The sequence below is a fragment of the Rhea pennata genome, chromosome 2 (genome assembly GCF_028389875.1).
Source record: "Rhea pennata isolate bPtePen1 chromosome 2, bPtePen1.pri, whole genome shotgun sequence".
Lineage (NCBI taxonomy): Eukaryota > Metazoa > Chordata > Aves > Rheiformes > Rheidae > Rhea > Rhea pennata.
The window spans coordinates 138,681,895-138,709,065 of NC_084664.1; the positions used below are offsets into that span (position 1 = coordinate 138,681,895).

A 27,171-nucleotide genomic window follows, 5' to 3' on the forward strand; every position below is an offset into this window, starting at 1 on the left:
GTAATGAACCAGAAAAGTAGATCTATATGAACAAGGTCTCCTCTTTCCCATTTTTAAAGAATATTGCAGTATTGGAGTACAAAAAAAAAAAGGAAGGGGGATTATTCATCAAAGGCTCTTAGAAAAGAAGAATGTTATGTTGAAAAAGAAATCACAGTTGCCAATTTAACATGAGAATTCTCATTTTGTTTTATTCTTTCCAGAGCTAAATACATCAAAAGAGGCTCAAATAGGCTTACTAAAATGGAAAGCTTGCTTCATACAAGTGTCAGAGAGAAGACAGGATGTAGTGACTTCTGTCTTTGAAAACTGGCTCTTTTCATGCCTCTTAAGAGTGGGTCCCTGTCAGTGCAGTGGGGAGGAATAATGATGGAGTTACTTACTTTATAATAGTCATACAGTAAGCCAAGAGCAGCAGCACTGTCCTCATCACCATTTATGCTCATCATAGCCTTGGTAGCTGCTGTTAGGGGATTCTCCAGATATGACTTCCAGGCTTCATCTTCACTGGTGTAGGCTCGTCTGGTGTTGAATGAAGCGTCATTTGGCACTAAGGCCACAAGTCGCTTGTTACTACATAAACAGGAAGAATAAAATGGTGATCCAGAGGGATTATTTTATTTTTAATTCACAATACGTGTTAAAGAACACCATACAGCTGAATGAAAGTGATATATCAAGCAAGTTTCTCTGTATTAAACTTGCTGTTATAAATATGTAGGTAGGTAATATAAATATTTAATGGGTATCTTCAGTACTTAACCAAAACATTTTTTTAGTATGTGTATATCTTGCAATAATAATTCAAATGCATTTTTATGTTGTTATACTAATAATACAATATAGCTATTGTAAATAATAGTATGTTTTGGCTAAATTTTGTTTAGCAGCTAAACATTTTTAAACTATTTGGAAATAAAAATTTAACGATATAAGAACAATTCAGCACTGATATTTTTCCTAGATGACAACTTGATTATAGAAAAAAATATATATATAAAATCAGTTACAAGAAGACATAAACAATTGGTTAGCAATTTCTGATAGCTTTTCAATAACAAGGTACAAGCATTGGGTGGACGGAGCACAAGAAATCAGCACATTTGGGCTCAATTCCCACTTTGTCATTCACCACATATAGTTATAGACCCAAGGCAAACAGAGGCCAGACCTGAGAATGTGGGAGTTGCAGCAGAACAGCTTCCTCCAGCCCGAGAGAGGCAGAAACTGTCCAGTGCCCCAAGTATCGGGCAAGGGGCTGCTCTGCCATAGCTATGGCTGAAATTTCTGGTATAATGGAAATGCAAATGAATATTATAGTACCTGCTTTTTTAAAATGTTGGTAAACTCATGGATAAAAGAGCTATGCAATAAAAAAAAGAAAAGTAGCATCCCTACAGCCCAAGTTAGTATGCAAACAGTTAAGCAGAGAAATAGCTGAAAGTGAGGTGTGCTTCCTACATGTTGCAAAAGCACTGTCAGATTTATGGGTCAAGTTACAAGGATCATGCTCATGCTTTTAATACATTACAGCTTAAAAACTGATCCATTTTAAGAAAACTACAAAGAAGGTAGAATTACTTAGAACTGAATGTACTGATATAACTGGCCAGACAAGCAGTTACTGCCTGCATTTTCATATAACATTTTTTGCTACACAAAAAATGATCAGAATTCAGTCTCTTCTTTTTGTTCTCCCCTAACTAAGTGGTCCCAGTTCCATGGACCTCACGTAGCAAACTTTAGCTGTAACAAAAAGAGTTTTTGCTCATTCAAGCACTATATGCCTGAGTCTTATATTCGATTTTGGAAACGGATTTCTGGGAATGTATCTTCTCTATAGCTTTCAGTCTACAGGGAACTGGCATGCTCAGACTCCACACTGAACTTCAGTGCTGCTTGAATGCAGTCTGTAAAGTGCATTTTGTGTTGTGTAAGGAAGAGGAGGGGGGTGGAGATTATCATCTCTATGGTACATAGATTATTTTGTTTTTCATTAAATAAAGTAACTCATAAACAGTGCTATCTGGTACATGGAGCAGAGTTTTATGAACTCAGGGGAGGGGGGAGTATTTATTAGCTTCATATCACAAAATATACCCAGTGATTATAGATCAGATATTTTCCTTTCTTCTAAATAATCTGGATTTTTAGAAGCTTTCTTTCAGTTTCTGAATGCCTTTCTCCTTGGCTTTTGCTGTCTCTTCTTAAGATTTCTGCCCTCCTCCTTTCCACGTACATATTTGTGTTGTTACAGCTCTCCTCCAGCAAACAAAAGCTGAAGCCTGTATTAGGAACACAAGACGCAGAGCTCGACTAGGTCTGCTTTCCTTTTCAATGCTTTATTGTTAGCGACTCCGATCAGCTGTGCAGCAGCCCCGCTGCTCGTGCCAGAGGGAGCCGCAGGCCTGGCGGGGTCTGGGGCGGCCGAGGCTCCCGGCCAGGCAGGGATTCTCCTTGCCTCCACAAAGCTCTCCTTCAGCTCAGCCTCTGGGGTTTGCCTGCACGGGCTGCTGCCCACCGCAAAGCACAAAACAGCACTCACTCGCCTTCCTGGGGCAATCTGTGCTTACAATCAATAACTGTCTTTTATTACTTGGAGCGCTCATATCCATGTGATAGTCATAACCGATTTATGAGCACTACAAGCAGGCTGCAAGCTGCCCTTTAAAAGCACCTTTTAACAGTCGCTCGGTGCTCACCTGCAGCAATGCTGGAGGAAAGGAGTCAATACGTCCTGCTCTAACGTGGTAAAGACAATCTTATAGCGATAAGAAGAGAGGGCTGTCCTTGAGGGGTGCCGTAAAGGATGGTTTGGGGAAGAGTTGAAGCGAAGGGGATGAACGCTGTAGGACAACCAGCGAGTAAGTGAAGAGCCGGGCAGCTAGGAAGCCATGGGTGCAGAGACCCAGAGCCTCCCCAGCGCCTCCTGCAATGCCTGTTCTCTAAAAGCCAAGTTTTCACATTTAAAAACTAAGTATTCCTCTTCTCTGGCTACAGAGATAGTCTGCAACATAATCAACTGACACACTCATTGTGTTTACTCTGCAAACAGACTGAAACAATAGCACGAAGAAAAATAAAAAACTTCCTCTTCACCCCCATCCCTGTAATCAGCTCTGTGGGAGGTTAATGGTCAGACCTAATTATCATGATTTAACATAGTCAATCATTTCAAAGATTATATCCAAAGCAGTCAGCCAAAACAACTGTGCTTGCTTTAAGAAAACTGCTCTTTTAATTAAGGTCGTTTGGATGGGAGGGAGGGTTTCCCTTAGAAAAGAAGCTCGGGTGTGCACATGGCACTCCCCCTCCTTTTCCATTACTTCTGAACCTCCCGGACAATTCCTGCCAAATGTGACAGAGGGGCAGCAGCCCCGAAGATGTGAAGTCTCCCCCCCCCCCCCCCCCGCCCAGCTGCAGCGAGAGGAGACCAATACATTATGCCTAAAGTACACAAAGAAAAACCGTTCTTCTGAGTGCAGATCCTGCATGGGCACATTCCCTTCACGCTCCCCCGAGCACCCTTCTATACACGTGGGCACCCACAGCAATTGCAGCTGTGTAACTTATGACAGCCAGCAACTGTTCAGAGAAGGGTTATATTGGTGGCATCCTGACAAATTGTGACAACTATCAGATACCCGAGTCTGCAGGAGAGCCATTCTGAACGCTCAGCGTGTGAGAAAAGCCTCAGCTGGAGCCTGCACTTGCCACCACATCTAAAACTCCAATTAAAAGCTACAAATCCATCAGCGACCAACCTCCTTCTGTTCCCACCCATGGGAGGGGGGGACTCCCTTAGGGAGGGAAGATCGAAAGTGGAAGACTGTCATTCAACCTGGCTCGCAAGCATGGAATCGCAGCAAAACTCTTCTGCAGCCTGAGGCATATCTTCTAAAATAGATCGCAGTGAAGAACAAGCCTAACAGGGATTTTGCCCATTCCTTACGCGGGCTATAGCCCATGTCTGCGCTCTCGTCAGGATGTGTGCTAGCAGGAATAAAGCTAAGAGGGGCATGCTTATGTACACCAAAATCACTCCATTATTTTAGCATGGAGATGCACCTTAAAGATTGAGGATACTTGGGGCATAAAAGGTGCAAATTCCCTTTCAAGCAATCAGTTAAGTTCCTAATGACTGCCAAATACTTCTCAGTTGTTTTATGTTAAACAGTGATAGGTGGTTAGGTATCTTATCCTATAGGTGTGTAAAGATGAAGCTATGTTCTCAGGTACATTAACTTAAGAGCTAGATTTTCCCCAACACTTGAGCATTTATGTCAAGACTAAACTTAGGATGACCTTTTGTTTTGCAAAATCTTCTTTCCCAAACTGTTCAGTACAGATTTTCTTGTTTGCACCAGCCTTACATGATTTGTGGTCTTTGCTCTTAAGAAAGGGAATAGATCAGATTTACAGATTGATACCAGTTAACGGTGATTTGGCATCTGGTACAATGATATTTTTGAGCTTAAGATGAAAGTTATGGAATTTTATAAAACTGGATATTGTAAGAGTAGTGTAGAAATAAAGATATCCAAAACTCTGGTGCTCAGTTTGTCTCATTTCAGTTATTGCAATACAACATAAGGATGACAGCCATATCGTACAGGACTCACTTTACCATCCTAAGTCAATAAATAATTGAAGTGATGTGCTGGTGTTTCAAGTCCTTCCAATTTGAGATAACGAGTTTTCAACATCCACCACTTCGGGCTATAAAATCCCACAAACAGCCACATTCTCACATGATTTGATACAATATACAAATTAACTTATATATAATCTTGAATATCCACTAATACATTCACAAACAATGGTGAAAGAAGGCAGCTTTGTGATTGGAGTTTGCTCTTTATTCAGGAAGATTTCCTGAACCTCCTCCCACCTGTCCATCTCTTTCAGCCAGTTTTGGTGTGCATGAGTCTTCTGTTGGATTTGAAAAGCTCGTGCAGTCCTCAGTCTCTTTGCGAAATCTGCCACTGAATGAAAAGTACCGGGATGCAGCTATACTGGTGGAATCCAAGTACAACCCAGTGATTTAACATGAGGACCACAAACACCCAAAACAAGAAGCCATTCATCTAGGCATGAATCAAACCACAGGGTTTGATGCATCCCTCCTTCCCTGCCTACTGAAAATTGCTAGTGCAATACAAGGTCCCCAAATATGCTGACATGTGAAAACATCCTTAACATGAATGCATGGATACAATACCATTGTACCCAGATACAATACAGCCGGGAAACTGCAGTTATCCTACCCTCCTCCATCACATGCTCAATATAACATGCTATGCCATTGGGTGCTAGCAGAGAAGAAATTCACTCCTTGTCCCTCAACTTTCATCTTGTCCAGGAAATCTACCCCAAAACACGGAACAGATTGCTCAAAGTGCGAAGCTGAGCACTAAGCCCAAACATTTTCTGAAGTATGACTGCTTGTTTAGACAATGCATTTGTTCTTTTAACAAACTTTAAAGAAAAAAAATGTAAAAATGTAGTGCTCCCTGCACCTTACCACAGAATTCTTCATCCCCTGGGAGACAGTAGCACTGGAAAACAGGACTTCTCCTTCCCAGCACGGCCATGTGCTGGGTAGGGACACAAGGGGCAACGTGTGTTAGGCAGCAGGAGAACGTGAGGATTCCCAGTTCCCAGGTTACAGCCCAGGCCTGACCCTGCCTCCCCTGCCTTGTCTTAGCCAGCCAGACAAGAGCAGCAAGCACAGATACTTAGTATCCTCTTTGGAAACACAGCTTGGCTAAACACTGAAGACCTGGATTGCAGACCTTTTTCACAGTGAATTGTGCAAACTCTTCATTGATTCATCTTTAAACTGTTGTTCCAGGAGAGGAGATATGAGGCTTTGGTCCACACTACTGTTACAAAGCACACAGATACATCCACATTAGTCAAATAACTGGAAAAGGCAAGAGAGACCTGTGTTGTTTTGGCTCCCATCCCAGCACATCATGGCTATAGAACACTTTTATCATAAACTCCTCTTTTGTTGGATGATACAAAGGTGCACAGATGACACAGGGCACCTGTCTCCAACTTGGAAACCTAAGGTGAAACACAAATTTTAGAGATGCTGGTCAAAGAAGCTACTTTTATGTTACCATGTAGAGACACACCATGTCACATTCTGGGATTCTGCTCCCTTAATTGTACAGATCCCAGAATGGCTGAAGTATGCTGTGATTTAGTGTGCATTGGGAAGAAAACAGGTTTGACATTAGAGAGCAGAGGGTGACCATTTACAAATGTGTGGTTCAATAGTTCTAAAACCCTTTTTAACAGTTCAGTTTTCACTCAGACAATTCTCTGTACAGCTATACAGCTTCTATGAAACAAGTTTAAAACAAATATTCATACATACAGCATCATTTGTAAAACAAATAGTGGGAACTCACAGGCACAAATTAAACTACTATGCTCATTTAAAAAGCAGTTGAAGGACAGATCCCATAGAAGCTGGGTAAGTTTAACAATATTTGAATTCTAGATCTTCACTGCCTGTCTATGCTCATCATACCAAGAACCATACATCAAAACTAGTCTTAATTCTCCCTGTGCTTGAAAGCATCTTGGATTAAAGATTCTAAGGTTAGCCCAAATCTGCCTTCAACATATTGCTTTGCCAGATTAAAAGAAAATAATATGTGGTTGTCTCACAGCATGTTTTATTTTTTTTCCTTAAATAAAGTTTAGACTCCTCAGAATTTCCCCAACTTACAATTGAAAAAATCAGTAAAATCACTGTTTCAATTACAGAATAGTGTTAAGACTACAAAAGAGTATAAATATTTAACCAACAGGAAAATAACGGCTCTTGTGTCTTGGTATTTTATCTTTCATAGCCCAGAATTCCATCTTCCCCAGAAGAGGTCTCCAAAATGCACTTAGTCTAAGCCACACAAATGACTGGAGAGTAAAGTGAAATCAAAGCATTTAGACCACCAAGAAACCAGAAGATAAGATGTCATTTGGCCAAACCAGCAATCCATACTAGGAATCCAATACTCACATGAAAGTGTGAGTATTGGCCCAACCAGCAATCCAAACTCACATGAAAGAAGTAATTTTGCCTACTAATGAATGCAGGTTTGGGACTCTTGCAAATTTGGGGCAATTATTCTTTTTGAGTGCTAAGACAAATCTGAACAAGATCAGACATGTTAAACTAAATTATTTTACTTTCACAAAACAGTCTAAGAGGAAGTAAATTATACTGAGAGCAAAAACACTGAATAGTAAAACAGACTACTTAGAAAATTAGATGCCTACTAGAAGTTTTATTTCACTCAGAACCAAAATAATTTGAACGTGTAATAATGATTATAAAGATTAAAATAAATAGGTGATTCATTAACCTTGACAAAAAATATATTAAGTATGTCAAAGCGGAATTACAAAAAAAGATTAAATACACACAGTAAATGCCTACTGAAGACTATCTCAAGTAGTCAATTGCTTATCTCGAGACAGACTTTTTATACCTATGATTTCAGAGACTGCTTTGCTTGACTTTAATTAAAACTAATTTCTGACAGACAATCATTTATATTAATATACTGAGTAGCCTGCTCTTTTTCACACTTTTACTAAGCAAAGAACAGTCTCAAAAGAGGCAGATTTCAGCGTATTTGTAAAACAAAAATAAAAAACAAACAAAAACCAACACTGTGACATCTTTAAAAATGAGATATTCTGGAGCTCGCAACATATCTGCAAAGGCTAACAGCATTGATCAGCATTAGCAGTAATCACAGCTGCTGCGGATGAGGCCACAGTGTTTCACCCAGAAGCATACTTGTGGCATGCATAGCACACAAGCTTGTTTTAGCTGGCAGGAGACTTCAAAGTTAAAAGCAGCTCATGACAGAGCTTCCTGAACCTGCTGCAGTTTAACCTGACCCTTGCCCCCGCAGCCCTTGCTCATTCATTACTCCCCAGAAAGTTAATGGAGATGTAACGGTTACTGCACTGATAGCAAAGACTGCTGTTCTTTGCAGAATGTGAAACCTTTTCCACAGTCAGAAGGAAAACACAAATTCGACTGAACAGTCCTGGAGGGGTCAACATTTTCCACAATATTAAAAATGGCACAGGAAACCAAAGATATAATAAATCTATGGGTAGATGTAAACTTTAACATTAGGTTCATATTCTCCAGTTAGAAGTATGTAACAACACTAAACTTCTCCGCAGTGTACACACACTTAATATAGTTTCATTAGTTAAATATTTCATAAGTAACAACTCTTTTCTTTATGACAGTGTCCCAGAATGGGAGCTCTACTGGCTGCTTCATAATCACAGGAGAAATACTATATTTCAGGAAAATATCAATAGACTGCAGAGAATTAGCATTTCTGAAAAAGACAACAAATGCCAACCAATGCACTACCATTTCCCCTTCACATGCCTCCACCAAGACAAGAATAGTGTCTCTGCTGATCCTTCCGCAGGGAAGGGGTTATGTGATCACTACAATCAAGTAAGTGACCTGGGAAAATTTCCTCCCTCCTCTTCTGCTTTGATCTTTGGCCTGCTTTCAGACTCTACCGTTAGAGAGACATCAGTGCTACAGCAAGATGTGATGGTTTGATACCTGTAATTCCTCTCAGGTAAGTTTGTGGTTGCAAGTGCTCTGAGGTACAGCACATTGACTTCCACCTCCCTTGTACGGAGATGGACGTTTTCTGGAGAATATCCAAAACAACCAGTTGGACATTTGAGAAGTTCAAGCACTGAACATCACTAGTTCCTCTGTTTCTCCATCCATTCCTGGATGAGTAACATACTGGAAAATTCAGTTTAATGGATACCCTAAACTGAACAATCAGCAATGCGGGGAAAAAAAGAACTGTGCAGTATGTGGCCTAATTGCCACTGATCATCAGCTGATGAGGAATATATTTGGCCCTCAAATAATAAAGTAAAATTCACAGAATCACACTGCTAGCCATAAATACTTCTGTTGTTATACTACTGGATGCTTAATTTAAATATTATGGAGACAGCAACTACATTACATAGTGAGGGAGAAATATGAAACCAGGGCAAAATTATCCTGTGAAGAGTCCAAGAGAGACTTCAGCCACAGACACCACCAAGCTGGAGTCCACACTGAGAGGGGAACAGGTCTGAACCTATTCCTACCTCCAGACTTGCTCTCCATTCACTTATTTACCCACAAGCACATGCTCAGGTGTGGGCCCAGGCTACCCTCAAATCCTGCTTAATGTGGTCAGTCTGAGCATGCCCCAGCCCCATCTACCTGGTGTCCTGAGTAGCTCTTACATGTCCCAGAGGTGTCTGGGCCTCACCAGTATGGCTCATGGTCAGTAATGTGGCTGGTCAGCTACCATGAGAGCCACAGGGATCAGCACACTCAGGCCTGTCCCCGAGCCTGCTCTGCATGCAACTTCAGCCCCAGCCCCCAGCCCAGCCTTCATGACTTTAGGCAACACTGAGAGCAGAGGGAACATATACTTGTGGCATTTACCAGGCAGGTCACACGGGTTGCACAATTGCTGCTCCGCATTCACAGGAGCAGTGACAGTCTCAAAAACCCTGTTAAGTCCCGTAAGTACCAAAGCCATAAAGTACTGAGCTTTACTAATGCATGAGACCCATTAATCGGGAGTTCTACAAGCGATACATAAATTACTTCTATATGTTACAGCAGAACAAAACTTTACAGTTTATAAATGTCAAAGTGAAGCTAGAAACCCTCAGATCCTGCAGAGGGCAAGACCTCCCCCTCCCTGCCCTATGCCCCCTGGCAACTATTGCATCCCGAAGATCCCTTCATGATGGCTCTGGGAATGGGATGATAACAGGAGCAGCTATAGCCCCAGTTCAACTATGGTGCTTTGAAACATTCATTAAAAAAAAGCAGACACACGAGTTTCTTTCTGCAGAACTTCTAGTTTAAGCAGTTGTGCCTCTAGCCATTGGCTTGCACCCCCTCTACTGCACTAGAACATTGTGATATGTGATGAACCCAGATCGATGAAAAATATACACTAAAAATAACCTCCAAGGGGAGACCGGGCTAGCCCAAAACTCCTCTGACCCAGTTCTCTAGCAGCACAAACAGCTCTATTGACACAACTTGGGGGGAGGAATGGAAGCAGGAACAAGTGGTCACAGCCTGCTGAAGTCGGTACTACACCTGAAAAATGCATGTGAAATCATGCCTTATCTCTTCTGACTGATAGCAATTTGTGGAAGAAAGCAGGCAAGACTGATCTTAAGCAGAAGAACTAAAGACAGGGAGATATGCACAGTATCTTGGGGATAATCTCCCATTCCAAGCCCCGATCCAGTTAGAATTAGAATCAAACGACTTATTCTTTAGCATTTTCCCCTGACTGACCACCTTCCTCCCTTAAAGAGGAGGGTGCAGGTAGCACTGGGAACTCGCTAGCCCAGCTCCTTCTTTCCTACAGAGGGACCTTGCATACCAGGCAGCACTGAGAACTGAGGCACACTGCTGTCACTGCAGAGCACCAGTCAAATCCCAGTACAGGATGAGCAGAGGAGATAGTTTTCCATGTTTTCTACACCCCCCTGCTGCTACCTCCTCTGCATCAGCAGAGAACTTGCCTGGAACAAACCCCACAAAAATATGTCCAAAGACACTGACAAATTAACTGACCTCGAAATAATGAGCTTCCCTACCCCGTCTTGCCCGTAGGGGAGATTTGTTTTGAAGTAAAGAAAAGGCCATGTGGAGGAGAATAATGTACTACTCTCTGGATTAGGTTTTAATTGAATATAGTTAGACTCTAAGGAAAAAAAAATCCCAGGTAAACTCACCCCTAATCTGATTTCTCATTCCACTTGGTCATCTTTCTTGAAGACAAGCATATTTGTCTCCTCAGGTCACAACTGTCTATGGAAGCCAGGGGATTTCATTACTTTTGATTTCCTCTTCAAGCTTTAGGCCACCACCTATCAATTTTCTAAGCACTTCTAACTAGGAATAGATCACAGGCATACTTCAGCAGGCCGTTACTTTGCGGTATACGCTCTACAAGGCTCTAGGTGCTCTTACGTTCCTCATAGCAGTAACATTAGGGCTACACAGAGCAAGGAACAAAGAGCATTAATCCATTACCGCCATACTGCTACTAATGGAAAAGATGGATATTTTAGTAACATCCTAGACCCAGCAGAGGAGCACCATAGCCCTAAGTTTCCAGTCATGCACACAAGTTAGGCTTCTACTGCACTGCTTTCCTGCTTCAGAGCTGACTGAGGTACAGAGTTGCTCTTTTTTCCCCCAATTTCCCTGTCGTTTCCATTAACTGTGCTTGATCTCCTGCAGCCTAGTTTCCGACGGATTTTTAACGAAAATAGTGGCAACTACACTTGTCCAGGAGAATAAGTTAAGAGCCTCTTTCACCTTCTTACGGTTCTGAAACTGCCCGTTGCTTTCGGACACACCTCGTCCCCGAGCTCTTTTGCAGTTCATCTGGTTCCCCTCCTAATTCAATGACTGCTCTTTCAGCTGCTCCTCCCCCCTGCCTCAACAGGGCCCAGGGCTCTGTCCTTACTCTCCTCCTTGCATTTAAATCGTTTACTGCTCTTATCTGGCCCCTGAAGGCATTAGTTCCCATTCCCACTCAGATGAACTCCCAAACTCCTCTTTGTTCCCAACTCCGACCGTAATCACTTTAATTTCACTTCAGTAACTGCCTTTACACTATCCCACTGTCAGCTCATGTTTGAAAAGGCCAGGCTAAAATTTGTTATCTTTCTCCTCTGGACTGTCCCTTCTTTTCCCTATCAGCGCAGCCAACCCTGCTGTTCTCTTTTGTCAGATAATCTCTTTCTTTCACTCCTCGACCGGCAGGCTGTCACCAGGCCTTCCTGTCCTCTCTCAGGTCAACATCTCCAACATCGGCCTCCTCCTCGCTACCTCCTTTGCCACCGAGGCGTAGCCGCAGCGGGAACACAACAAAAACGGCTCGTGTGCGAGCAGCGCCGGGCGCAGCCGAGGCCTCAGCAGCGACTGCGGCTCCCGCCTACGGCCAGCGAACGAGCAAGACCGAGCAGCCGCCTGGTGCCCGCCCTGCTGCTGCTGCCGCCGCCCGCCGGCCCGGCCCGGCCCGGCCCGGCCCGGCCCGGCCAACCCCGGCTTCGTCCAGCCGCACCGCGGCGGGAGGCGCGGGGCGAGGGGGTGGAAAGAAACAAAACACACACACACAAAGAGCAACTTTTCTGGCCGAGCATCACGGAGCGCTGATTCAATCCGATATATCCTGGAGCAGCACGAGAGGAGCAAGTCGCGACCTGCGAGCCGCGCCGCGGCTCCCGCCTGCGCCGCCGCCCGCGCCGCGGGGCCGGGGCCGCCCGCAGCGGCGGGGCCGCGGCCCTCGCGGCCGGCCGTGCCCGGCGGCGGAGCCCCGCCACGGCGGCGAGGGCGTGGAGGCTCTCCCGCCCTGCCCCGCCGCCAGGCCCGGCGGCCCGGGCCCAGGCCGAAGCGCGGCCGCCCCCCGCGGAGCGGCGGCGCCTCCCGCCGCCGGGGCCCGGCGAGGCGGCGGCCCCGTCTCCCGGCGGCCGGGCCCGCGCGCGACGGGGCCGCGGCATCTCCTCCCCCGCGGCGTTGAGCTGTTCCCGGGGAAGTTACTCTTTAACCCGGGGATCGCGAGCGGGCGGGTTTCCAGAGGGCCGCGGGCCCGCCGAGACATCCCGTCGGAGAAAAACAAGGTCACCGCCCGCGGGCCGCGGCGCGCAGGTGCCCGGCGGGCCGGGCCGGGCCTGCGGCAGCCCGCTCGCGTCCCGGCCGTGCTGTCCCGTCGGCGCCGGGCCGGGCCGGGCCGGGCGAGGAAGATGGCCGTGTCTGAGCCGATATAAAAGCTCTTTGTTGCGCTAACACAAAAGCCAAGGGGCGCTTTTCGTCCGGGGCCTTCGGCGAGCGGGCGCCGCTCCTCTCTTGCAGGGCGAGAACTCGCTTCCCTCCCCAACTCCCAGGAAAGAGTCCCTCGAAGTGAGGGGGGAAACAGAAATCTGAACTAAAAGGGAAATTAGAAAAAGGGGGGAAAAGGAAAAAAAAAAAGGCCCAGACCCCCACAACCAGATCAAAAGCGAGAGGGGGAACGTTAAGCTGCAGCTTTGTCTTGGGGAGCTCTGGGAGTTGCTCTGCCTCCTCGGTCTAGTGTCTTTTTATCAAGGGAGAAACATAATCCCAGCAGGTCCGCATCCACCACCAGAGAGGGGAGGAAAAAAAAAAAACACAACAAACCAGTCGGGCCGATCAGCCCCAGAGCAGCAGGAGCAGCAGCATGTCTGTGATCACTTACTTGTCCGTCTCTTGTGACATGTTTGATCCAATGAACTCTCTCCCCTTTTCCTGGTGCCTCAGTCTCTCTGGTGAAACTGGACTTTCAAGTCTGTGCAGGTGAAGGTGTGTGTGAACGCCCGGGACGGCAGAACCAGAGCTACTGGTAATTCTGCTTTCCTTCCCCCCCTCTCCCGGCTCCCGCAGCCAGCCGCGAAGGTAGGACAGGTAGAGCCCCCTCCCCCTCGCATGTGGGGAGCGGCGCGGCAGGGCACGGCGCGGCGCGGCGCGGAGAGCGGCCGGGCCGGGCGCGCACAGGTAACTTTCCGAGCGGCGCTGGATTCTTTCACTAAAGGACCCGAGCCAGAGGGGCGAGCCGCGCGCTGATTGGGCGGCGCGCGGCCCAGGTGAGCTGCCATTGGAAGAGGCGCGCACAGGTAAGGCCGCCGCCGAGCTCCAGGTAACGCACCTCGGCGCCGCGCCGCGCCGGGAGGCAGCCGCCGCCGCCGCCGCCGCCGGCGCGGGCGCGGGCGCGGGCACGGGCGCGGGGGGAGCCCCGCCGGGCGCGTTCACCGTTAACAGTCACTTCCTCGTCCCCCCTCCCCCCGCCGCGGACGGAGCGGCCCGTCGAGGGAAAGGCGGCAGCGGGCTGTGGCCAAGCCGCCGCCGCCGCGGCCGTTGGCGGCCGGCCGTTGGCGGTTGACGGTTGGCCGTTGGCGGCCGCGCGTGGCCGAGGCTGAGAGAGGCCGCGCGAGGCGGCGGCGCCGCCCGGGAGGCTGCTGCCCGGCCCGGCCCGGCCCGGCCCGGCCCGGCCCGCTCCGCGCACCGAGGGGCGTTTCAGGCAAACGGCGGAAGGAAGCAACTGCGGAGGCCGTGGGCCATGGCTCGCGAGGCCCCCGAGCCGGCAGCCCGGCCCGGCTGCTTCCGTGGTTCGTGTGGTCCCCAGGGAAGCGTCGGCCTTCGCAGGATGGTTTTGTGGTGGTGGAAGTTGGACTCTTCGGTGGGTTTAGGCCTTTTTTTTTTTTCCTCCCCTTGCCACCCAAGGTTGGGCCGAACTGGGTTTGATGTTGGTGAATGCCTCGGTGCAGAAGGTGGTTTGCGTTTGCGGCGGAGGGATGAAGTTGTTCCAGGAGATGACAGCCGTGCTCGGAGCTGAGTGTGGGGGCGGGAGTCCGAGGGTCTACCCCATCAGGAGCGGAAAGCCTACAAGAAAATTGGAAAGCTGGAACGAGGTGTTTGTTGAGCAGGGCTCTATGACACAGAGGTGAAGCAGGTAAATGATGGGACATTACATCCTCACACTTTAACCCTGTCACACTTCAGCGCAGTACACACTGCTGTGTACTCTGCCTGAAGACCTAAGTGCTGTTATAAAGGATAGAATCAAGTTGTGTGGGTAGCACCTACTGCAGCCTTTTTTCTGATGGGGAGAAAGAGGTTTTATTCCCCCAAGAAATCAGGTCAGTTTGAGAAGAGGGAGTAGAAAGGTGGCAGAGAGACTTTCATCTGCACTCGCTCACCCATTCTCAGTCTCCCTTGCTCTAGGGACAAGACCAGACCCCACTGATTCCTCCTGCCACCACATTCTTAACTCCTGTCCTTCCTGAGACATCTTTCTATCCTAGGAATCAAACTTCACTGCTTATAATCTCTACTTTACGAACAGTGCCATATACATAAAACATAGAAATGGGATAGATCACTATATCACTTTGTGATCTCTATAAGAAAGTTAACTAATTGAAGGAAGAAAAATATATCGAATTTATGGTGTCTTAGGTGAAGGTACCTTTTATCTTCAGCTTCATCTGGTGAGGCAATGTAGTAAAAAGCATATTCAGAGAAAGATGTATTTATATGACAACAATGTATTGCATTTTTGGGGCCCTTCTCATCTTTCACCTCCCTCATTTGAAATCAAACTTGTCTCTATAAAATCTTTGTTACTATGTTAGTATAAAAGTTAGCATGGGATGGCAATCGGGCACAAATACCTCTAACTGAGTCTCAGCCATATCTGTATTCATAGTAACTAAACAAATTAAGCCAATTCATTATAAATCAGTTTTAAGTCAGTCTAAGGATAACCCCACAAAGATTTCTATCATTTTTAACTGAGCAGAATTAGAAAAAAAAAACGGCTAGATTATTGGAGCTTTACTTGAACATAACATATAAGTTAGCCTTTCTTTTCCTCTGTTCCCTAGTTTTAGGAAAGAAACGTCATTATCTGTCAATCCTATCAACAGTTGTTAATGCCATCTGAATTTTAAGTAGCAAATACTAGTATTGAAGTTTTCAGACTGTATTCATACATTTTAAGACATTATTCATAAAATGTTAGTATGAATTGTTTTGTATAATACATTTTGAGGAAGCCATAAAGCTTCATAAATCAATGAAGAGAAATAGAATAATTTATTTATTCTGTCATTTTGTATACACAATTACTATGTAATCTTAAAGCAAGTTGAGCCTTAAAGGCACACTGGAACTGTGATTCTTATGGAGAAATAATGGTAGAATGCTGTAACACTTTAAGTTAATGAAACCCTCCTGATAATTGCAGTAGTGCTAAGATTTCTTCCCAAATATGTCTTATGCTGAAAGAGGTTTTTGAAACCCCAAAGAAGTTACTTGTATGAGAACAGTAAATAGGATTAACCTCAATTTGAGTATCCTCTTTTTAAAATATCTTTAATATGAGAAACATTTGGATGTACTTTCTCATTTTTACCATATGAAGCATATAGGAAGGAGCAGAGGAGGATCACTGATGAGCACTTTTGAAAATGCCACCTTTCCCAAGGTCGAAATGCTGCTGATGTGTAATTTTTACAGGAAAAAAGCCAATGTTTGATGCCATCTGTGGTCCTGGATCAAAACCAAACTGTAATTCAAACTGGAGTGGAGTTTTTTGTTCTAATACTGGGTCAGATACAAAACTGTCTTTAGCAGCCTGCTCTCAGGAGAGATTCTCTTAGAATGAAGTAGTCGGGAGACTGAATTACTGCTCAACGTCAGGGAAAGTATTCCAAGGTCAAAGTTAGGAATATCAGTGGAAAATGTAGTAATGAACTCTTCTGATCTGAAGTTGTCAGAAATGACAACTGTTACTTAGTTGATACTTAATTTAGATGGAGAATACACCCTGAAAATTACTGTAATGAGGTAGGTAGGCAGGCAGGCAAGGTGTTCATAGTTTTACAGATGAGCCTTTTGCTTCATCCTGAAGATTGAAATCAAATTGAAAGTGTTAGAATCCACCACTAGCTGAGCAGGTCAAACAAGCCCTACCTGATCCAACCTGATGCACATTCTTCATGATTTACAAGATTATTATAAACTTAGCTGTTAGTCAAAATTAGCTAACGTTATTTCTGACCAGACCAGCCTTGCTTCCTGTAGAATACAGGCTGTGTAGAGGAAAAATAAAATGGTCATGTAATACACTATTGAAAATCTAGAGCTTATCTTCGGAGCTTACAGGAACAATTAGCATGTATTTTTCCAGTAAGCTACTATTTTTCATACTATGTTTGCTTGTTTGTTTGTGTAGTGGCTTCTGGTTTTCTGTGGCGTTGTTGCTGTAAAGATTCACTGTAGAATTCAACTGTTTAAATCCTTACCTCATGTTTACATTATTTGCTCCATAGCAGCTAGTATCAATGTTGTTTAGACTTGCCAGCACTGGGCAAAGAAAGTACGAGTGTATAAGTAAGGCTTAACTAGGGTTGCTAATTGCAGTAAGTGCCTAAAACTGGCTTTCAGAAAGCTGTTAAAAGAAGTCTATGGGATAAAAGATGTTAGAGATATATTTATATTAAAACAGTGTTGTAAAGCAGTTTAGCGAGAGAACAGATATTTGAAAACAACTGTTCTCAGTAGGCCAGGATTACCATGTATTTTTATTTGTGTATTTCTATCTCATTGATGGCTGTTGATGCAAGACATACCCTCTTGCAGTAGGTTCAAAGACAACCACCTACTACTAATTTTATGATAGGTAACATTTAATGTTAATATTCTCTATAAACCTTCCTTTGTAGTAATCTTCTGTATCAAACTACATTTATTGGAATTTGTGCAGACCTTGATCCTTTACTGACTTAAATGAAGCTGTTGTATACATCAGTGTAAGCTTAACAGAGATTTTAGTGCAACCCTGATAATACCCCAAGTGTATCATTTTTATGATATCATAAAAATCATTAAAATATCATTTTAATAACCAGTTATTCTACAGCACTCAATTTTAACTGTAAGAACGTAATTTTAAGTAACAGAAATCCTAATAAGTTTACTTCTAATGTTTCACAATAAAAACATTAAAATGCTATCTAAATAAAAGATGTTGTCATTGATAGTAACTACTTGTGGATTTCTGCCATGCCACCTGAAAACTGCAACTTGTGCTCCCCAAGCAGGTCTGCTGAGATCCCTTTAGCAACTTCAAGCTCTCAAATGCCTACAAATCACAAAGGAACAGTGCCAGTTCACCAGTGTAGAGGGGGATGGAATAGCAAGCATATCCTGGCCACTGGGCAGGGTGTGGAGCTTACCATGGCACTTTCTATTTGAAATGCTGATTTGCGTTTCTTTTAGAGTCATCAAAGCAGTATGGAATCGTGTAAGAAAAAAATGAGGCATTTTTATTTTCATTTTATTCATTATTAATATAGAAATCATATTTCTGAAAGATGGCTGAGTATCCTCAGAAATATTCTATGTATCTGCAACTCCAGTCTTAGACAGCAGCAGTATGGCACACAGAATGCCGTCTCAGCCTGGAGAAGTCATTTTTAGTGGTGAAACTAGCTCAGATTGTCAAAATCCTTTCTAGATTGAAACACTGGGACAGCTAAGAAGGTGGTTAAGTCTGATGGTAGACTGGAATATTAGGTTAACACTTGATTAGCAGACATTAGACTACCAATTTATTTCATAGCAATTACAGTTTTGGAACCAGTTCAATAGAATTTAATATACAAGGTTAACTTTTCTGTAGATGCTTTGATCTATGTGATAGCATTTTTTAGTGATTCACCCAAGCATTTTGCAACATGGAGAAAATATCGTTAGGTCACCTAATGACTGTAATGACTTAGTGAAATTAGGGTAAAAAAGAATAAAAAAGCATCTCTGAAAGACAATTTAATGTGATTAATCCTAATCAGGAACTCTAGAAATACCTCAGATTAAAATTCTGTGATGTCATTTGGGGCAGAGCTGGAGCACCTAAGCAATCTGACCTGTGAGAAAAATGTTTTGTGTGCATCTTCCAGTGGCTTTGTCCAGCTTCCAGCGTTAATCTACAGGATAATTGCATCATCACAGAACAAATCTGCAAATTCATAGGCACATTTTGAGTTATCCTAATTTGGGCTATTTGGGGAAGATAAAATGCTATTAGTTTAGGTTGTGAACAGTTCCTGGGAAGGTTCAGAAGAAAATTTTTCTATAGGGCTGATCTATCCTTTTTTAGTTACTGTAATAGTCATTTTTTTTAAATTGCCGGTAGTAGTTTAAAACCAACACTTTTTTTTCCTCCCAAATTAAAGGATCTTTTATTTTATTTTTTAATTCACGGAATTCCCTCAGGTGTGTGCATGAGCTGACAGTTTTTCCTGGTGCTGCAATGAGTGCCTGAGGGAGCTGGGCTGGCCTTCCCAGAGCTCAGTGGAGGCCCAGGCCTAAGGGGCTGTGAATGGAGAGTGGGAATGGCCCAGCGAGGGCTGGCCACTGAGACTGCTGCTCTTTGCTCCTCTTTTACTTGCCTGCTGGACAGGCCTCCCAGCTGTTTGTGAGCCAGCTCCTGAACCATCGTGATTTACAGTGCATCATTTTAAAGGAATCTGAAATAGGTTTTCCACATGTTAATCACCTCCTGAGAGCTTCAAATCTGTTTGCACAAGTTATAAGGCTGTTGAGAGTTAAAAAAAAAAAAAAATCCATAGGTCTAAAATACTGCTTTGAAATAATAAGCATTCCAAAACCAATAAAGAGTGTGTCTCTTTTTGCTCTAACAATTTGCCTTAAAATAGGTGCGAGTGTTCCAGTATGCAGAAGGTGAAGGATGGTGTATAAACAATTGCTTGTTTACTTTTCCCACACTCGGGAACCAGAGTAAATGCAGCCTAAAGAATCCCTAGAAACACTTTCCAGTCAGGGCAACAGGAACTGAGAAACAAAGCTTTGGACATTATCATCCTGTTCACTAAAATTAATGCAATTATTCCTTAAAATAGGTCAATACTGTAATCAAATAGGAAGGTACTTAAGGAATCACAGCAAGTGGAAAGGGCTGCTTTCAGGATCTGTTGGGAAAGAGGGGTAATGTTGATAGCCCCTGGGCTGTTGCTCAGTTATCCTTTCCACTGCCCTCAGGAGCAAGCAAATGTTATTTTACTTGAAGGGCATAAGATAAAGAGAATTGTCTGGTGGCACAAAAGGAACCAGTGTTGGAGCCAGGAGATCTCTGCTGTGCCTTGTTCTATTGAAAGGTCACCAGACCCTGTGTCTCTGTGTTTCTGTCTAAGCTTTTTCAGCTCTGGTTTTAAAGAGAGATGTAGCGGTGTCACTTTCTGCTATTTGTTGTTGTTCTCCTTTGAAGTAGAGGAATATTTTGTAAGAAAACACTTCAACTGATTTTCTTCGCCTGGGTATGTAACATAAAGGTAGCACATAACCTTACTTCACCAGGCTTTCTGGGGAATATAAGGATCAGAGCTTGCTGGCATAACCTTGCCCTTTCGAATTGTCTGGGTTTGGTTCTTTAGTGCTCTGGAGCTTCAAGAACATTTAGTCCACGACTAGGGGAAGACCCCAGTTCTAGATCCCCTGCAGCTGCTTAGTCAGCCTGTCCTGTCTGGTTCATCGTCTCAGTGATACAGTGTTTATTCAATGCACATACTCTGCATGCACCTACAAGCCTGCTTTATCTCTACTCACATTCAAATTCTGCCATGAAAATAGATTTAGCTATTCCTCTCCCACTGGAAAGACTTCCTGACACCCAGGCTGATGTGGTAGCTTCTCTGCCTCGGTGTCCTGGGACCATTGGACCCAGATTCAATCTGGGTCTCATGATGCATTAGTTTGACATACTGGCTCCAAGTTTCTTGGCACCTTATTTTTCTTTTGCAGTGTCAATGTTACCTCTGTGTATTATTACACTGCCTAATTCAGTACTGATTTTTTCATTTTTTTAATGCAGATTGGAATTACTGTGTATTATCTGTTGTAGCTGTACTCCATGGCTGTGGCATATGCCACTTTATAACCCTACCCTTGTTTAAGAGACGTCCATGTTTTCTCAATCCATTCAGGACACTGAAATGTCTTACTGTGTCATGCCTTAGATGCTGTGTGTAAATAGAAGTTGCACTGCAGTTTTGCTTCCTTCAGTACAGAAAACAAATCTCTCAGAATAAACATATTTATTACATCCATGTTTTTCCCTAAATTCTTGATGTCTTTTTCTTTTTTTCTAGGTGCATGGAAATCTTAGCTTCTCCATAAGCAAGATGCAAGTATTCAGTATTGAAGAATTCTGTACTGAAGGCTCTAGCCATAGCTATACTATTTGCTTGTCTCTATTTGACTTGAAAACAGAGATGACTGTTTGTTTATATGGAGTATTTGGGTGTGAAGGGCAAAGCAGGCAGATTTACATTTACATTTCTTTGCTGCTTTTTTCTGCAGCTCCCATGTATAAGCAATAGCCCTGCAGGCAAGAATGGCAGTGAGATGTGTATGTTGTTCTTTATTTCACCAAAAGTTTTGCTTCTCAGACTTTTCAGGAGAAGGCAAACCATGCTTTACCATCACTGGGGATATGCTCTGCATAATTAATACCAAGGTTAAGATGCTTTGGAAGGGAGGTGAAAGCATATACTTCGACAGTGTCATTCCAGAGTGAACTAGGTGCAGGAGGACACATTCAGAGACTCAGGACACCTGCCTAAGAGGGAGGCCAGACTGACATCTTTCAGTCTTCTAGCCTGAAGGCAAAGACGTTATTTGACACCACGGTAAAGTTGCTGAAGCTCTCACAGCCCAGGTCCAAACAACAGTTCCTGACCTGTGCAACTTTCAAAGTAGATACACAAGGCAGATGCTGGGACGTAGGTGCAGCACCTCTCCATTTTATACACGAGGTTTTCAAGCAACAGACTTGCTGTTACATGGGTAATCTGTGTGGAATCAGGTTACCCCTTGCCCAAATATCAGGCTGGTGCCAGAAGCAGACAGGTAGAGCCTGACTGGAAAGTACTTCTGCATTCCCAGTGGAACCAGTGAGTTCCTCAGTTCAGAATAGGTTTATCTTTAAAATGCACAGATAGGGATTACATGTTTTGACAAACCAGTACTAGCATGTTGAGTGCTTCGCAGTTTCTGAGCCCTTGATACACCTTCATGCCTAACTGCATGTTAAACCTACCACCAGGAAGAATCCTTCTACTGTTCTGTGGGCTCCCAGGCAACCTCTGGGAGAATGCAAGGCATCTTTCTCAGTCTAGTCTTGCCATTTTTTTTTTTTTTTTTGCTTAAATCTGTGGCAAAAATGAAGGTAGAATTATAGAGGAAAAATAATTAAAGGTAAATTGCACTCACAAAATTGACAAACTGCATTTGAAATGTAGGATTTAAAACCCGAATGTCTTCATATTGTTCTATCAAAGTCAGACAGTTTAGCCTTTGTGCAGCACAGGTTGAATGCAACTGCTGCAGTGATAACTCTAAGATGACATTAGTGTTTAGACAGGACAGCTGAGGATGCAGGATCATACTTGGCTTCAAGTTCAGGTCTTACCTTGGGCATAGTGGATTCCATCCCCACCAGGATTTTATAACTCTTGGTAAAATTCTTCTAAGTTTATTTCTCTCCTGTACTAAGTGAACATGCTAGCATTCAGCCTGGCACCACAATACAGTGGAGTAGGAAATAATCTCTTAGTAGAGATTTCCGTGGTATCCTCCAGGTTGTAAGGATGAACATGCAGCAACTTGGGTGAAAAACAGTGCGCAAGTGAAAGGTGGAATGTCCTGTCACACTGGTTCTGCTGTGATCTCATTTGTAAGGTGAGTAGGGAGAATGTGTTGTGTAACTGCATGCTTCAGCCCTCCTTCTTATGGCAAAGTTGAGTAAAGCAGGGTTTTTTTTAGATTTCTAAAAAGCATTAATAAAAAAGCATGATAAAAGCATTGAATCAGCACTGGTTGGCATAAGCCAACAGAAGAGCATGTGGCTGCTGAAAGGGGTTTTCTCTCCTTACCCTGGGTCATGCATTTCTGCTGTCTTGTGTCACAGCAGCAGCCTTGACCATTCATATACCTGAAAACTGTCTTTTTTTTTTTAATAAGGTTAATTTTTAGGCCCTAAAGCTCCATTACCAAGCTGCAGAAATGCTAGAGCCAAGCAAAGGAAGAGGACAGAAATACACAGAGAAAGAGGTGTAGTGCAGGCTCACCTCTTGGCAGCAGCCTGGTTTTAGCTTGAGTTAAAGTAATTATGAAAGGGCACAAGTGGTAGTCCCTTCTGTTCAGGAAGAATAAAAGCCTTGCAGGTGATAAGCATAGGGAATTAATTACAGCCTTTTTATGGCCAAGTTCTTCTCCTGGACTCACACATGGCCAGCTCACACAGTGTTTCTTGGCATTAGAGAAACATGACATCACTGGCAGCTTTGGGAGCATCTGCTTCTTGAATGTTTCAGCCTCTGCTGCTCCAGAGTGGGGATGAATTTCTGCAAATGCAAGACAGACTCACAGCATCAGCATCACTCTGTAGACCCAGTGAAGCTATTTTAATAGCTATTTAGTCTTTAATAGCTATTTAGCTATTTTAATAGCTTTGCTATTCATGGATGTGTATGGATGAACACAGCTATCTGATCAACTAGGTAATCTGTAAGTTGCAGGTGAAATGACCATCTTGTCTTTGAAAGGTATTATGTATGGAAGGTGCTTTGCCTAGTTCTTACAGATAGTACAATGCAGAACATCAGTCATTTAAATTGCCCTTTGCAGTGCATCCTTCTTGTTAGTTTTGGAAGTGATTTTGCAGTTGGCTAGTGCTCAAATTGTGTTAGCCCCTGACAGCTCAGGGATTAGATTAGATGCTTTGACTCTCCAAACCAAGCCTAGCAAGACATTTCCTCATGATCTGTGCTGTTCTCTTTGGCTTCCAAAGCTTCCATCCGGGCAGGGAGAAGGGAAGGGAGACCAAAGAGATCTGAAAATCTTCAGTGTAAACAAGGCCAATTAAACACACATCAATTACCTTAGTTTAAACAACTAATCAAAGTATAATGGGCAGAACCTTTGGAGCTGAGGAGGGTGCTTTGAAGTGCCAAAACAGCCTTTGTTCGGAGATTGCTTATTAATGCAGAGAATTGCACCAGCAGTAGCTGTTGGCTCTCTTGAGTATAGCTTGGTGACAATGACAATGGAGCTGTGTAGATTGGGGGCTGGAGGTCTGTGATATGATGAAATTCCAACAGCAATGGGGCAGTAGCCAGTGGCAACCTGGCTGAAGGCCTGCTTATATCAGCCAACACTTAAGAATGATGGCAACGTGAAGAGAAGGCTTTTTGTTACACGAGTGTGTAGTCATTGGATTTGTGTCCAGCAAACTGCCTGGCCTACACGTTGCTGGCTGGTCACGTTCCCAGTAAGTGTGCAGCCTCTTTTGACTTTAGCTCTCTCCAAACTCCAGTGTAATTCTCTCTTTCGAGTTATATCACTTAATCCAAAGGCCTGATCTTGTGGCATATGGATTCCATTGAGGATCTTTCTAATTCTTTTGTAAGCTGTGATAAGGCCCTATAGGGCTGAGTTCAGTCTGCTATCTGCAGGTAAATTCTTGTATCTACAAAATCCTGAGGGCTGTAGCAGCTTTCCCAGCCACGATCTGCTATAGAAGAGTAATTGAACAGAAGGATTTCTTTGCATGTTCTTCTTCCCATGGCACATGGTTGCTGCTGTTGTAACATTCCTAAACATTTGCTATATACAGCTTCTGTCCTCTCTGGGAGCGACCTGTGCTGCTTTTGCCCTCATACATGCCACAGGGCTGCATAGGGGCTACTTCCTTTAGACCTGACATATCTATGCAGTAAGGCTGTAAAAGTGAATGCCAGTTCTGTAGTACTACCTGCATGATTTCTGGCATATCCTGAGAAAGAATACAAGTCATGCCCAGGTTAACATAAATGTGTCTCACTCGCAGCTGGGAGGAGGATTAGGTCAATTTAGGCTAATGGCTGCCAAATGACAGACATGCAGATGCTCTTAAATCGGTTTAATTTATGTCAGCCAGCCCTGACAACTGGAAGAAAAGATAAATATACACAAAGTTTTCAAAGCTTGAGGTGTTATGATGCTAATTGGAAAGTCACCAAAGGAATCCTTTGTGATGTGTGGGAATCCTAGTGCATGGGATTAGTGGCTAATTAGTGGCTGAGGTCTGGAGTGCACTTCTCCCCGCTATCTCACACTGAGAACAGGCAGCTCGGCCCATGCAGTCGACTCTTGCCCTTGATAGGTGCAATAAAGCCACTGTTGTGGGCAACAGACATGTGATGATAGGAAGATAGAAATAGTGTCTGCACTGTAGCAGGCTCTCCAAACGTGCGTAGAAGCAATGCCAGAGATAACTGCTGTTTGGGTGGCTTGCTGTGTCCTGAGCCACAGCAAACATACAGGAGTTTGAGAACTGAGTTCTTTCTTTTAACAAAGGCACAAATCTTGTTTCTGTGTTTCCTCATTTTTTATCTGGCCTCTTCCACGACACATTTGCAACAGATGATGGAACACACTCAGGAGGCCCTGAGCTTCAAATCCTGTTTTAGATTCTGAAGTGCAGTGCATACAGGCTACCATCCCCTTCCTTGCATCATGTTTAAGGATCATTTCATCTCTCTGTCAGTATCTCAGTATTTCATTTTCAAGCTTTTCTCTAGCATCTGAATGAAGCATAAGAATCAGATTAGAAAAAAAAAATCTGAGAGCTTGGCCTTTAAGAAGAGTGAGACTTGGGATAAAAATTCAGGAATTGTTGTCACTGATGCATCTATGATATTACTGAACTAATCTGGACTGTGTTCAATTAGACACACATCTATTTTTCTTAATTGTTTTGCACTCATTTGGAAGAATCCCTTGTATATTTTTCATTTAAGAAAGCTGTTCTCTATGTCTGAAGAGTTGCAAATTTTCTTCCTTTCTCCACATTTGCACTTCTAAATCTGAAACAAGTGTAAACACAGCTTTAAAGTGAAACTGTTATGCACCCACTTTAATGAAATTAACCTGTATTAAACCTTACGAAGGCATAAGTAGCAATACCAGGCTGGTTCACTTCTGAACATTATAGAAGCTAAACAGCTTTCTTCCCATGTTACCAGTTCTCTATTTGAGTAATTTTGCTCATCAGATGTGGGATAATGTAAGAAGCCCCTGTTCTCAGTCAGGGACATAGGACTACTTGAGCTTGCAGTTGTAAAATCAGCTTTTCCAGCGATCAGTTGATTGGCACTTCCAGTCCAGTTTCCTTAACCCTCTAGTCAATCCACCCTCTTCTCCAGCTGCTGAAAATAGCTAGCATATTCATGATCTCCCCAGTAAGAGCTAATTACAAAGCAGACATACTTTATGTAGCAGTAATATTGTAACCATGAGATATGGGGAGAGGTAAGGTTTGTAGGCAGTGCTTACTCAATCTTATTCAATCACTTACATAGCTAGGAAATGTAATGGACATTACATTACAGGCATTGAAGTGCTTCTACAGGTATGAAGGAGAAACCTCAAACTCAAGCTAGTCTACCTCCCTCTCAAAAATCCCATAGAGAGAAGAGACATGAACCAGTCAGTTCTGCCGTTGATAAGAGCAGTAACTTATCTTGAAGGCAGATCATTTTGACTAGCTTGAAGGGCAGCCCTGAGAAGCCAAGGTGGTCCAGGAATCTTAATAGCCTGTATGGAGAAACAGATTCCTGAAACTTTGCTCATGGTTCAGTAAATGTTTGTCAAAATAGGAGTGTTTGCATGAAAGATCCAGGAAAAATCAACATTTTCTGGCCAAGATATTTCCAGTTGGTTATAGATGAGTTTTAGCTCTCAGTTTTCATATGATGATTTAAATGGACATTCTCTGCTTTAGTCATCTTTTAAGATATCTTTTGTTTTATACTAAACAAAATACCTGTGGGTACCATTACCGATGGCTTTGGGCACTACTAAAACAGTAACAGAAGCAGCTAACAAGTGGAAGCTGGTCAATGCAGTGCGGTCATAGCATGGGGAATTAGGTGACAGTGCTATCGGCTGAAAGATACTCCTGGAGCCTGACAAGGAGCTAGGAACAAATAAGACATCTGCTTATTAGCCCAAGCATGTTGTGAGGAAAAAACGAGGAAAAATCTCAAATCAAGTATATTAAGCTCAGTGGAGCTTACAAAGGAACCTCTCTTTGTTTGAACAGCTTTTGAGAGGAGTCTTCAGCCTGGCGGGCAGGTTCTCTTTGCCAAGGAACTGCTTCCTATTCAGAGCCACAAGACAAAACATTTGCCTTTCCTGCTGACAGAATTGGAAGATCAACTCCTCCTTCCTTCTTACCCCCTGCCATGCTCTAGGTATCTTGTGTTGCTAGATGGTAGGCAGCAGGGCCAACACGCACTCTGCTTTGACATTCTCCATCTTGAAGAGCTCTAGGTTTATCTTTCTGTTCTTTGCTGTGTCCATTTAAAGTCAAGGTTCGATAGTGGTTGTTGGCCCATGGGCTTCTCTTCTCTTGGGGGAATGACTGTCACAAGGGCATCTTAACAGGTTCAAATACTCAGATAATGCAGGTGGCACCA

The 27,171-nt window shown here is 43.7% G+C and overlaps 1 protein-coding gene across 1 annotated transcript in view; it reads right to left on the reverse strand.

Moving 5' to 3' along the window:
* GRHL2 (grainyhead like transcription factor 2) overlaps nt 1-27,171 on the reverse strand; it is a 117,464-nt gene that overhangs the window by 51,288 nt on the left and 39,005 nt on the right. Inside the window, exon 3 of the mRNA XM_062568550.1 lies at nt 384-575. Coding sequence (XP_062424534.1) covers nt 384-575 — 192 coding nt within the window. The remainder of the gene's footprint in view (nt 1-383; nt 576-27,171) is intronic.